The 14281-nt window shown below is 38.3% G+C and overlaps 1 protein-coding gene across 2 annotated transcripts in view; it reads left to right on the forward strand.

Annotated features, from left to right (window-relative positions):
- Positions 1 to 14281, forward strand: part of COPS4 (COP9 signalosome subunit 4) — a 45228-nt gene that overhangs the window by 17730 nt on the left and 13217 nt on the right. For both annotated transcript variants that reach the window (XM_011941772.1, XM_011941771.1), the window contains exons 4-7: positions 1930 to 2033; positions 7308 to 7461; positions 7632 to 7782; positions 13388 to 13558. In XM_011941772.1, the coding sequence (XP_011797162.1) occupies positions 1930 to 2033; positions 7308 to 7461; positions 7632 to 7782; positions 13388 to 13558 (580 nt within the window). The remainder of the gene's footprint in view (positions 1 to 1929; positions 2034 to 7307; positions 7462 to 7631; positions 7783 to 13387; positions 13559 to 14281) is intronic.

A 14281-nucleotide genomic window follows, 5' to 3' on the forward strand; every position in this document is an offset into this window, starting at 1 on the left:
GAACTCCTGACATCAGGTGATCCACCCACCTAGGCCTCCCAATGTGTTGGAAATACAGGCATGAACCACCACGCCTGGCCTTAGGATTTATTTTCTAAAGGTAAATGTATGGTGGGTTAAGGGTATATGCATTTTAAAGGATTCAAAGGATGGTTGGAGAGCATATTTCCCAATTATTTTCTAGGAAGGTTGTCCCACTAGTCATATATGATATACCCCTAAACTGGGCAGTTGTTCTTTAGCTTTTAGCTTGTGAGATTGAGGATTAAAAGCAGCTAAGATATAATGTGATTAATGATAATAAAAATTCAATAAAACTTTTTAGTTTTTGTATAATGCAGTAAAAAGTTTGATTACCTTACGGTAACAGAATATGTATGAGGAGAAAACAACATATCTTCTATTATTCCTAAAATTTTCTTGACAAAATATTGAGTCATTATGTGTTTTTCTGTTACATCCTAGACAGTACAATGTAGATTATAAACTGGAGACTTACTTGAAGATTGCTAGGCTATATCTGGAGGATGATGATCCAGTCCAGGCGGAGGCTTACATAAATAGAGCATCGTTGCTTCAGAATGAATCAACCAATGAACAATTACAGATACATTATAAGGTAACAGATAAGTTGATTTGGAATTAATTTTGTATTGGAGAATTGTGACATATTAAGATATTCCAGAACATCTGATAGATGCTCTTAAATATTAGAAATTGTTTCTGTTTTTTTTTTTTTAACTCTCGCTTTTTAATTTGTCCCCTAATTGAAACATTTTCCCTCTGTAGGTATGCTATGCACGTGTTCTTGATTATAGAAGAAAATTCATTGAAGCTGCACAAAGGTACAATGAACTGTCTTACAAGACAATAGTCCACGAAAGTGAAAGACTAGAGGCCTTAAAACATGCTTTGCACTGTACGATCTTAGCATCAGCAGGTAAACATATAATAATTTATACTTAAATGAACAGTTATCTTTGCTTAATAACCTTAGGTTGGTTACTGTTGGAAAATTTAGCAAGGAACTATTCTTCAAAGGGATGTCTTCGTAATACAATTATGGTAAATGTAGTTTAAGTGTTTAAACAAAAACAGAAATAAAATGATTTGTTAAAATAATTTAATATGTTCATATCAGTCTATTATACATATGTGTTAAGAATAGTTAAAAGAGGGCTGGGTGTGGTGGCTTACGCCTTAACGGATCACGAGGTCAGGAGATTGAGAACAGCCTGGCTAACACAGTGAAACCTCGCCTCTACTAAAAATACAAAAAATTAGTCGGGCATGGTGGCGGATGCCTGTAGTCCCAGCTACTCAGGAGACTGAGGCAGGAGAATGGCGTGAATCCAGAAGGCGGAGCTTGCAGTGAGCTGAGATCGTGCCACTGCACTCCAGCCTGGGCGACAGAGCAAGACTCCGTCTCAAAAAAAAAAAAAAAAAAAGAGATAATCATCCAATTTCATTTTTGACAAAACTTTGTGCCAAACAGCATTTTATGATGCAAAATCAAGTAAATATTAGGATGTTACAACTCCAACTGACATTTGCTTATAAAGTAAAACTTGATTTTCTGAACCAAATATTGCTCTCTAGACAATTTTTTAAAATCAGTAAAATTGGTATTTCAGCTGAAAACAGGAAAACTCCAGCATCGTGTATGCAGGAACATACAAGCTAAATTCAACATTTAAACTACAGTATTTTGCCATAATCCACATTGCAGAAATGTGTTGCTTCAGTTCACTACTTTGATATTCTGTAAATGCAAAATTTATAGGAAAACTTGGGTGGTCTCGATAAACTTGTACTATTTATTTGGCAGCTTAGTATGTTGAATTGCCACTTTAGAATAATTTTCCTACTTACTTTAATTAGTTACTAATGTCAGTTGAAATGATTTGACATGTATACCTGTTATTCCAGGTTGCTTCCATAAGACAGCATCTTGCATCTATATATGAGAAAGAAGAAGATTGGAGAAATGCAGCCCAAGTGTTGGTGGGAATTCCTTTGGAAACAGGACAAAAGTATAGTAAATAGTGGATATTGGATGACTATACATAGGATGTATATAATTGCTCACTTATATTTTTTCTTACATTCTAGTACAGGAAACGAACAAATACAAAAATTTGTAGTGTGTTAGAAGGTGATAAGTGCTGTGAAGAAAAGTAAAGGGGCAAAGCAGGGACAGGTTGTATGTATATTTAAATAGGGTGATTGGGGTAGTAGAGTGGCCCTGATGTCACTTTATCAAAGACTTGAAGGAGGTAAGGGAGTAGCTATGAGTGATCTGAGGAAAGAATATCACCAGATACTTTTTTTTTTTGAGATGGAGTCTTGCTATGTTGCCCAGGCTGGAGTGCAATGGCATGATCTTGGCTCACCGCAACCTCTGCCTCCTTGGTTCAAGCGATTCTCCTGCCTCAGCCTTCCAAGTAGCTGGGATTACAGACACGCACCACCACACGTGGCTAATTTTTGTATTTTTACTAGAGATGGGGTTTCACCATGTTAACCAGGCTGGTCTCAAACTCCTGACCTCAAGTGATCCGCCTACCTCAGCCTCTCTAAGTGCTGGGATTACAGGTGTTTGAGCCACTGCACCTGGCCGAATATCATCACTAGATACTCTTAGAGGGGAGGGCTAGTGCAAAGGCCCTAAGATGGGAGCAAGCTTGAAGTGTTTTCTTAATAAGAGCAAGGAGGCCAGTGTGGATAGAGTAGAGTGAGCAAAGGGGCAAGAGATGAGGGATGAGAACAGAGAGTACTGGGGACCAGGTAATGTGGAGTTTTATAAGCCATTATAAGGAATTTGACTTTTCACTAAGTGAAATGAGGGGGAACCATTGAAGAATTGTCAGCAGAACAGTGAAATGATCTGACTGCTGTTTTAAATAGTTAGTCTCACCACTGGGTTGAGAATAAACTGTAGGCAAGCAGTGATAGAAGTAGGGATATTGGTTAAGAGGCTTGTGAGACCAAGTACAGTGGCTCATGCCTATAGTCCAAGCACTTTGGGAGGCTGACGTGGGAGAAGATTGCTTGAGCCCAGGAGTTCAAGACTGGCTTGGGCAGCAAAGCTAGACCCCATCTCCACCAAAAAAAAAAAAAAGCTGGACATGGTGGCACATGCCTATAGTCCTAGCTACTTGGGAGGCTGAGGTGGGAGGATCGCTTGAGCCCAGGAGTTTGAGACCAACTTGGACAACATAGTGAAACTGTCCCCCATCCCTACAAAAAAATTTTTTTTTATTTTAAATTAGCTGGGCCTGGTGATACACATCTATACTCCAAGGTACTTGGGAAGCTGAGGCGAGAGGATTGTGTGAACCCAGTAATTTGAGGCTGCAGTGGGCCATGATTGCACTGCTGTACTCCCACCTGGGGCACAAAGCAAGACCCTGTCTTTTTTAAAAAAGGCTTATACAGTACCACAGATAAGATGGATGTGAGAAGTATTCTAGATACGTTTTTTAAGGTAGAGTAAGGATTTCCTAATGGCTTGTATGTAGAGTGTGCAAAAAGTCAAGTCCTGATTTTTGGCCTGAGCAGTTGGAGAGTTGGAGTAGGGAAGAATAGGCTTGTAGGGAATATTGAGAGTTTCATTTTGGACATATAATATCCAAATAGAAATATGTAGTAAGGAGTTGAATATATTAGTCTGGAGATTAGGAGAGATAGATATACATATTTGGGAGTCATTGACATATAGATGAAATTTAAAGCCATTAGATTGGATGAGATGGCCAAAGGAGGGAATGTAGATAGACCAAAGGAATATGAGATACTAGAGAAAATGAGGTAGAAACTGAGTATACTGAGGCCAGAGGTCAGGGCCTGGGGGAAGTTGTAGCAAATGAGAAGGATTATCCATTGAGGTAAGAAGGAAATCAGAATACTGTGGAGGGTGGTGTCCTAGAAGCCAAATGAGGAAAGTGTATCAAGGGGCAGGTGATGAGCTATGGCATTGATAGGTCAAGTAAGATAAGGAGTGTCTTACTTGTGAGAAGTAATCCCCTTAGGAGAGTGGGACAATGAATGGACTCAGCATGTGAACTTGGCAACATTAAGGACTTGTTAAAGGTCATAATGATTAAAATTAGATCAGTCATGCTGGGCACAGTGGCTTCATGCTTATAGTCCCAGCTACAAGCCTCGGTCCCGGCAGAGGTGGGAGGATCCCTTGAGCCCAGAAATTTGAGCCCAGACTGGGCAATACACTGAGACCCCATCTAAAAAAAAAATTTGATTTGCTGCTTTTTCCCATCACATTTCAGCTATATGAGTGCAGGAAAGGAGTGAGCAAACAATTAGGTTTAACCACAGTTACGACTTTTGCCCAACAAGTATGACAGCAAGAGAGGGACAAGGGAGATGAATGCCTATGCAATTCAATGATTACAAGTGATTACAATGAGTGACCATAGGAGTTAGGCTAGGTAAAGAGGAAAGTGAGGCCTTTATGGGGAAAGGCAGTGACATGTAAGGGATAAGTGGTTTGGAGGGCACAGTGGGTTCAAGGATTGTTGGGTTTGAGATACTAGAGAAAATGAGGTAGAAAAACAGTTTTAAAAAATTAAGATAGCAAGGCGTGGTAGCTCATGCGTGTAATCTCAGCACTTTGGGAAGCCAAGGTCGGCAGATCATCTGAGCTCGGGAGCTTGAGACCAGCCTGGCCGACATGATGAAACCTTGTTTCTACTAAAAATACAAAAATTAGCCAAGTGTGGTGGTGTGTGCCTGTAATCCCAGCTACTAGGGAGGCTGAAGCACAAGAATCACTTGAACCCAGGAGGTGGAGGTTGCAGTGAGCCGACATCTCGTCACTGCACTCCAGCCTGGGTGACAAGAGTAAGAGTCTGTCTCAAAAAAAAAAAAAAAAAAAAAGATGGTTTATAACTCTTATTCAACCAGTCTTACCTCTTGATGTATATATTTTTTAAAATTTATACTTCTTTATGAAACATTTCTCCTAAGTATATTGTCTGAGGATGAAAGGTGTGAGACTATTGGTTATTGTATTGAAAACACTTCCTCTTCAAGTTGGCAAGTATAAAACGGTACCAACTGTGAAGGACTTAAAAATGTCTTCATCTGCCTTTCTACTTCTTTACCAGGTGAAGGAGGGATTCTTTTTTTGTTCTTCATTAATATTTGCAATAGTGAGGCAGACACTGCTTCAGACATCTTGCCTTTTGTGCATTATTTATGAAGTTACTAGGCAATGATGCTCCTTGAAAAAGCAGCCAGTTTGTAAAAAAGCCTTCGTATGTAGATGTTGAATTTTGCGTTTCAAGGTCCCTTGATAATTTGGTAGTTTGAAAAACCTGGGCTTTCTTGATTGCATTCGTCTTATTCTTTACCTAGCATTTTCTCCCTAGCACAGGGCAATTGATTTCTTTTCAGTGGTAGCTGAAATAAATATAAAATTAGATGTTGTTTTTTGCAGTGGTCATAACTGTCATTTTAGTAGTACTGTAGCATTATCCTTATCTGTGAGTAAACCAAAGAGATAAAAGTGTCATTGGTTTTCTAAACAAGTTAAAGTGACTAAATGTAGACTTTGGATAAATGGGAACTTTTTCTTTCAAAAAATGATTCATTCTGATTATTAAAGTAATTGATATAATAGTTACACTTGGCAAAAAATTGGAAAATTCAAGAATATAGTGCTGTACATGGCAAGCAATGTATATTTGAATTGTGAATGGAAAAAAGTACAGAATATTAATATATGCAAAAAATTAAATTTGCATAAATTTCTCCTCCCATTCTCCATCCCCCCCAAATCAATAAAGTATAGAATTATTTTCAAATCTAGGGCCAAGTGAATTATAAACTCTGTGTTCTTGCCATATGGTAGCACCACTCTTGCAGGTAAATAGGATTAATTTTTCTGTTAGGATTAATCTTGTTTCATGTGAGTTTTGAATTATGTGAGGTCTTTAGTTATACATTCCTGGCATAAAATGTGACCACTGAGATGAAGAAGAAAATGAAAACCACCTATAATCTTACTACCCACAGATAATTGCTATTACTATTTTGATATATGTGTATAGAAATACATTTTAATAGTGTTTTACATACTGTTTTATCCAGTTTTTTCACTTAGGAAAAATACATAGTGACTAGATCATAATTATACAGTATTCTACCTTTCTTTTTTTTGAGATAGAGTCTTGCTCTGTTGCCCAGGCTGGAGTGCAGTGGCATGATCTCGGCTCACTGCAACCTCCGCCTCCCGGGTTCAAGTTATTCTCCTGCCTCAGCCTCCCGTGTAGCTGGGACTGCAGATGTGTGCCACCATGCCCAGCTAATTTTTGTGTTTTAGTAGAGACGGGGTTTCACCATGTTGGTCAGGCTTGTCTTGAACTCCTGACCTCACGATCTGCCTGCCTCGGGCTCCCAAAGTGCTGGGATTATAGGTGTGCCACCATGCCCAGCCTTGTATTCTACCTTTTTTATGCACCACAACTTCATCATCAATGATATCATAATGGGTGATTTCCATTTTTTTTCTAGCATAGATATTTATAAATAATTTTACAAATTAATATCCTTTTATATGCATATGTGTGCACATTCCTGGCTATCTTTTTAGGATTTCTTTTCTTTTTTTTTTTTTTGAGACTAAGTCTCACTCTGTCACCCAGGCTGGAGTGCAATGTCACGATCTTGGCTCACTGCAACCTCTGCCTCCTGAGTTCAAGCAATTCTCCTGTCTTAGCCTCCCGAGTAGCTGGGATTACAAGTGTGTGCCAACCATGCCTGGCTAATTTTTTGTATTTTTAGTAGAGACAGGGTTTTACCATGTTGGTCAGGGTGGTCTTGAACTCCTGACATCAGGTGATCCACCCACCTAGGCCTCCCAATGTGTTGGAAATACAGGCATGAACCACCACGCCTGGCCTTAGGATTTATTTTCTAAAGGTAAATGTATGGTGGGTTAAGGGTATATGCATTTTAAAGGATTCAAAGGATGGTTGGAGAGCATATTTCCCAATTATTTTCTAGGAAGGTTGTCCCACTAGTCATATATGATATACCCCTAAACTGGGCAGTTGTTCTTTAGCTTTTAGCTTGTGAGATTGAGGATTAAAAGCAGCTAAGATATAATGTGATTAATGATAATAAAAATTCAATAAAACTTTTTAGTTTTTGTATAATGCAGTAAAAAGTTTGATTACCTTACGGTAACAGAATATGTATGAGGAGAAAACAACATATCTTCTATTATTCCTAAAATTTTCTTGACAAAATATTGAGTCATTATGTGTTTTTCTGTTACATCCTAGACAGTACAATGTAGATTATAAACTGGAGACTTACTTGAAGATTGCTAGGCTATATCTGGAGGATGATGATCCAGTCCAGGCGGAGGCTTACATAAATAGAGCATCGTTGCTTCAGAATGAATCAACCAATGAACAATTACAGATACATTATAAGGTAACAGATAAGTTGATTTGGAATTAATTTTGTATTGGAGAATTGTGACATATTAAGATATTCCAGAACATCTGATAGATGCTCTTAAATATTAGAAATTGTTTCTGTTTTTTTTTTTTTAACTCTCGCTTTTTAATTTGTCCCCTAATTGAAACATTTTCCCTCTGTAGGTATGCTATGCACGTGTTCTTGATTATAGAAGAAAATTCATTGAAGCTGCACAAAGGTACAATGAACTGTCTTACAAGACAATAGTCCACGAAAGTGAAAGACTAGAGGCCTTAAAACATGCTTTGCACTGTACGATCTTAGCATCAGCAGGTAAACATATAATAATTTATACTTAAATGAACAGTTATCTTTGCTTAATAACCTTAGGTTGGTTACTGTTGGAAAATTTAGCAAGGAACTATTCTTCAAAGGGATGTCTTCGTAATACAATTATGGTAAATGTAGTTTAAGTGTTTAAACAAAAACAGAAATAAAATGATTTGTTAAAATAATTTAATATGTTCATATCAGTCTATTATACATATGTGTTAAGAATGGTTAAAAGAGGGCTGGGTGTGGTGGCTTACGCCTTAACGGATCACGAGGTCAGGAGATTGAGAACAGCCTGGCTAACACAGTGAAACCTCGCCTCTACTAAAAATACAAAAAATTAGTCGGGCATGGTGGCGGATGCCTGTAGTCCCAGCTACTCAGGAGACTGAGGCAGGAGAATGGCGTGAATCCAGAAGGTGGAGCTTGCAGTGAGCTGAGATTGCGCCCCTGCACTTCACCGTGGGTGACAGTACAAGATTCCGTCTCAAAAAAAAAAAAAAAGAATAGTTAAAAGAGATAATGTAAAGTTCTAAAATTTCACTAAAGAAGTGGATATCAACTTAAGTGAGAATTATGCAGAGTGAAACAAAAATTAAAATCTGTAGATTGATGAAATGATAATTAATACATTGCTTTTGATTTTTTTTTTTAACCTTCAAGCCTCAGTTTTAGACCTGACTTTTATCCTTTTCTTCAATACATGTAACAAATATTGTTTGTTCTTTTTACTGAATTATAGCATGTAAATCACTTATGAAGTAGAATGGGCGTTAAGAGGAAATGCTAATTCTAAACCATAGCTTTTCTTAAATCACTCTATCATCCAGGCTGGAGTGCAGTGGCGCAATCAGTACTCACTACAGCCTCAACCTCCTGGGCTCAAGTGATCCTCCCACCTCAGCCTCCCAAGTAGCTGGGACTACAGGTGCACACCACTATGCCTGGCTAAATTTTTTGTGTTTTTCTAGAGATGGGGTTTCTCCATGTTGCCAGTCTGGTCTTGAGCTCCTGGGCTCACGTGATCCACCTGCTTTGGCTTCCCAAAGTGCTGAGATTACAGGTGTGAGCCACCACACCCATCCCATTTTATTCTTTATAGACTAGTAATCTTATTTATTTTATTTTTTGTTACTGAAAAGGCAGTACATGAACATGGTACTGCTTCTTTTTCTAAAGAACTTTTACTGGTTTCTTATATTTCTTTCAATACAAATGGTAGCATATACACACTTTTGCAACTTACCTTTTTATTGTAACTGTGTACATCATTGTGATCTTTACATGTCAGTACATATAACTCATTCTTTTTGATTTTCTTTTGTCTGGCTTTATCATAATTCATTTAGTCAATCACAAAACTATAGTGATTATGCACATGTATGAGTATATGTATAGGTTAACTTTCTGGATCCAAAGGTACATACTTTTGAATTTTTGATAGATGTTACACATTGCCCTGTACTATTACACTCCAAACAAAAATATTCATGAGCACCTGATTTCTTACACAGATATTACCACATTCTTTTATCTTTTCTGATCCGGTAGATGAAAAACCATATCTCACTTTAGTTTTAATTTGTATTTACAAAAGCTCTTGAGCATTTTTCGTATGTTTAAAAACATTGTGAAAAATCTGTATTTCTTTATTGAGTGAATTATACATTTATGTTGATTGGCCATTTTCTGAGTTGTTTGTCCTTTCTTGGTGACTCGTAAAAGCTCTTTAGATATAAAGGAAAATTAAAATTTTTCCTAACTTGTCATCTTTTTGGCTTTGTTTGTGACATTTTTCCCATGCAGAACCTTTTAATGTTTACTTAATTACATTTATTAATCTTTCTTTAATGGCTTCTAAGTTTTGTTGACTTGCTTAGAAAAGTCTTCCCTACTCTGAAATTATATGTCATTTTAAATCCCTCCATGTTTTCTTTCAATACTTTAGGTTCTCAAATTTCTTGGTGTCAGGACCCCTTTACACTCTGAAAAAGTATTGAGAACCCAAAACCTCTTGTTTATGTAGATTCTATCTACTGACTATTAGAAATTAAATGAGTAATTTAAGATAATTTATTAATTTATTTTAAAGAAGCAATAATAGACCCTTTACATGTAAACATAAATGGCATACTTTTATGAAAAACAATTATATTTTTCTAAGCAAAAAATGTTACCGGGAATGGAATTGTTTTGCATTTAAAAAAATTTTTTTTTCCAGACAGATTCTGGCTCTGTTGCCCAGGCTGGAGTGCAGTGGAGCAATCTTGGCTCACTGCAAGCTCCGCCTCCTGGGTTTATGCCCTTCTCCTGCCTCAGCCTCCCGAGTAGCTGGGACTATAGCTGCCCGCCACCGCGCCTGGCTAATTTTTTGTATTTTTTAGTAGAGACCGGGTTTCACCATATTAGCCAGGATGGTCTCGATCTCCTGACCTTGTGATCCGCCCGCCTCGGCCTCCCAAAGTGCTGGGAATACAGGTGTGAGCCACCGCGCCTGACTGAAACAGCTCAATTCTTATAGGCACTTCCGCATTCACTCTGTTTGAATAGGTTGTTTTAGTTAAAGTATATGAAGAAAATTCAGCCTCACACAGATGTGTAGCTGGAAAAGACAAGCACATTTTAATCTCATTTTCAGGTAATTGTGGATATTCTTTGATACTATACTTGACAAATGGTATAGTTTCTTACAGGTTAGTTGCAATGTGGAATCTGAAACCATATCAATAAGCTTTTTGCATTCTATGACATTAAAAATTCTGTTCTCTACTTCCTTTTGCATAATAAATTAGCATCCATTAAGAATTTCTGCTTGGGGCCGGGGGCGGTGGCTCACGCCTGTAATCCCAGCACTTTGGGAGGCCGAGGCGGGCGGATCACCTGAGGTTGGGAGTTTGAGACCAGCCTGACCAACATGGAGAAAACTCGTTTCAACTAAAAATACAAAATTAGCTGGGCGTGGTGGTACATGCCTGTAATCCCAGCTACTCGGGAGGCTGAGGCAGGAAGATCACTTCAACCCGGGAGGCGGAGGTTGCAGTGAGCCGAGATTGCGGCATTGCACTCCAGCCAGGGCAACTAGAGCGAAACTCTGTCTCAAAAATAAATAAATAAATAAATAATAATAGTAATAATCCTTGCTTGGGTCATTCATTACATTGTATGTTACAAAATGGTGATTTGCTCATTCTATTCTTCTGCATGAACTTTTTTCTTCCTTTTTTTACTTTTATTTTGAACTTTTTACTTTGTACTTTTTTCCTGCTTATTTTCTGTTGGTATGATATGCACACAGGAAAAGTACACGTATGAAAAGTATACAGCTTGATGAATTTTCACAAACTGAACACCTCCATGTAACAAGCATCCAGAACGAGAAACAAGATGTTACCAACACTCCGCCTTCTTTATGCTTTCTTGAAGTCACTAGCCCCAACTCCTAACCCTACGAGAGTAATCACTAGTATATATTAGTCTTCTTTTTTTTTATGTAAATGAAATCATATAGTGTATTCATTCTTCTTTTGCTCAATTTTATGAAGTATATCCATGGCTATGTGTATTTGTACTTTCTTCATTTTCCTTGTTATATAGTATTCCATTGTATGACAATACCACAATTCATTTATCCTAATTTCTTATTGGCTGCTAGAAATAGTACTGCTATGAACATTCTTGTATATTTGACACAGCTTTTTATTTATTCAGCGTATGACAATCAGTTAACAATTGTTACTCTTTTTGATGTTCAAATTGTTCCTCAAACATGACTAGGTTATGCCTTTTTTTGTTTTTTTAATGGAGATGAGGTCTTGAGGCCAGAGTAGTCTGGCCTCAAGCAATCCCTCCATCTTGGTCTCTCAAAGTGCTGGGATTATAGGCATGAGCCACTGTGCCTGGCCAGTTACGTCTTTTTGACATGGCCCCATTAACCTTTGAATACTTCCCTGCGAATTAGCAGAAAAAGGTGACTTGGATTTATCTTGTATTTTGCCTGCCTCAGACTTGAAATCAGCTATTTTTCAAGGATCCCTAGTTCTTTTTAATGGGCTACCAAGATCTGGACATTAGATATGCTCATTGCTTCTGGGTGTCATTGTGGTTAGGCTCTTTTGGTATAAAGAGCTAGAAACATATTTAAAAAGAAAAAGGTGGCCGGGCGCGGTGGCTCGCACTCTGGGAGGCCGAGACGGGCAGATCACGAGGTCAGGAGATCGAGACCACCCTGGCTAACATGGTGAAACCCCATCTCTACCAAAAAATACAAAAAATGAGCCCGGCGAGGTGACGGGCGCCTGTAGTCCCAGCTACTCGGGAGGCTGAGGCAGGAGAATGGCGCAAACCCGGGGGGCGGAGCTTTCAGTGAGCCGAGATCTGGCCACTGCACTCCAGCCCGGGCGACAGAGCGAGACTCCGTCTCAAAAAAAAAAAAAAAAAAAAAAAAAAAAAATTAACTGAGTGAGGTGGCGGGCGCCTGTGGTCCCAGCTACTCGGGAGGCTGAGGCAGGAGAATGGCGTGAATCCAGAAGGTGGAGCTTGCAGTGAGCTGAGATTGCGCCCCTGCACTTCACCGTGGGTGACAGTACAAGATTCTCAAAAAAAAAAAAAAAAAAAAGAAAATGGTTATTGATAGGATCCTTTTCATTTTTTTAAATGTTATCAGTTGTCACTAAAGTTCCTTGAAAATATAAATTGAAATTATTAATATTAAGTCTCCCTATCAGATATTTTTTCATCTTTCATAAATTTTTTATTAATGAAATAATGAATGTTTATTGTAGAAGTACAAATAAGAAAAGGAAAATAGAAATCACGTGTTCTTCCAACCGCTTGTAACATTTTGGCCCAAAATCCTTCATGTATGACTATATAGTTGCTCTTCTTTATCTGTGGATTCCGTGTTTCTGAATTATCCTCCTTGCTAAAATTTATTTATAACCCCAAAGTCAACACTTGCAGCACTTCCACTGTCATTTACAGGTATGTGCAGTGTGGCAAAACATTTGAATGTCCTGACATGTTTCCACCTGAGGTTGAACATGTAGATTCCCTGCTTATTTTTTTACTTTTATACTGTTACACAAATAGCCTTTTCATGGTCTGTTTAAGATCATGTTTTTCACACTTTTGTTCTGTTTTCAGTGATTTTGCTCTTTACAATGGCACCCAGCCATAGTGCTGAAGTGCTGTCTAGGGGGTGGTCTTAAGTGCCCTATGGAGAAAATACGTGTGTTAGATAGCTTCATTTAGGTGTGATTTATAGTGTTGGCCGTGAGTTCAATGTTAATGAATCAACAATATATATATTAAATAGGATGTCTCTAAACAGAAACACACATAAAACAAGGTTACAGATTAATTCGTTGATGAAAATGTTGTGATCAGATGCTCACAGGAACCTAACCTTTATTCCCATAGGAGCAGCAGTTTAGTGCTTGATAATTCAGTGTTGTCAGTGACTGCAGACCATGATTACCATGAATAATGAGTACTGGCTGTATATTTAGTAGATAAAAATGAGGTCATAAGATAGATTTTTTTTTTTTCCTGAAGAAACATTGTGAAAATAACATCGTGAAATTTGATGCTCATTTATTTCTCTTAGGACAGCAGCGTTCTCGGATGCTAGCTACTCTTTTTAAGGATGAAAGGTGCCAGCAACTTGCTGCCTATGGGATCCTAGAGAAAATGTACCTAGATAGGATCATCAGAGGAAATCAGCTTCAAGAATTTGCCGCCATGCTTATGCCTCACCAAAAAGCAACTACAGCTGATGGTAATGATCATGGCTTATGTATATATGGTAGTCAGTGTTTAGGTACAGACTAGTGAACATCATGTTAAATTAGAAGCATCTTGCTGTCTTTTAATAATAATTCTATATAACACTTCCTCATAAAAAAGGAATTATTTTTATTTTTATTTTTTAGATTTTTAAATTTTTTTTTTAATTTTCTTTTGAGATAGAGTCTTGCTCTGTCGCCCAGGCTAGAGTAGTGCAGTGGCCAGGTGGCGTAATCTTGGCTCACTGCAAGCTCCGCCTCCTGGATTCATACCATTCTCCTGCCTCAGCCTCCTGAGTAGCTGGGACTACAGGCACCTGCCACCATGCCCGGCTAATTTTTTATGTTTTTAGTAGAGATGGGGTTTCACCATGTTAGCCAGGATGGTTTCAATCTCCTGACCTCATGATCCACCCACCTTGGCCTCACCAAGTGCTGAGATTACAGGCGTGAGCCACTATGCCTGGCCTATTTTTTATTTTATTTTTTTTGAGAGAGAGTTTTACTCTTGTTGCCCTGGCTGGAGTGCAATGGCACAATCTTGGTTTACCACAACCTCTGCCTCCCGGGTTCTAGTGATTCTCCTACCTCGGCCTCCCGAGTAGCTGGGATTACAGACATGCGCCACCACACCTGGCTAATTTTGTAATTTTAGTAGAGATGGAGTTTCTCCATGTTGCTCAGGCTGATCTCGAACTCCCGACCTCAGGTGATTC

The sequence above is a fragment of the Colobus angolensis genome, unplaced genomic scaffold (genome assembly GCF_000951035.1).
Source record: "Colobus angolensis palliatus isolate OR3802 unplaced genomic scaffold, Cang.pa_1.0 Scaffold200, whole genome shotgun sequence".
Taxonomy (NCBI): Eukaryota; Metazoa; Chordata; class Mammalia; order Primates; family Cercopithecidae; genus Colobus; species Colobus angolensis.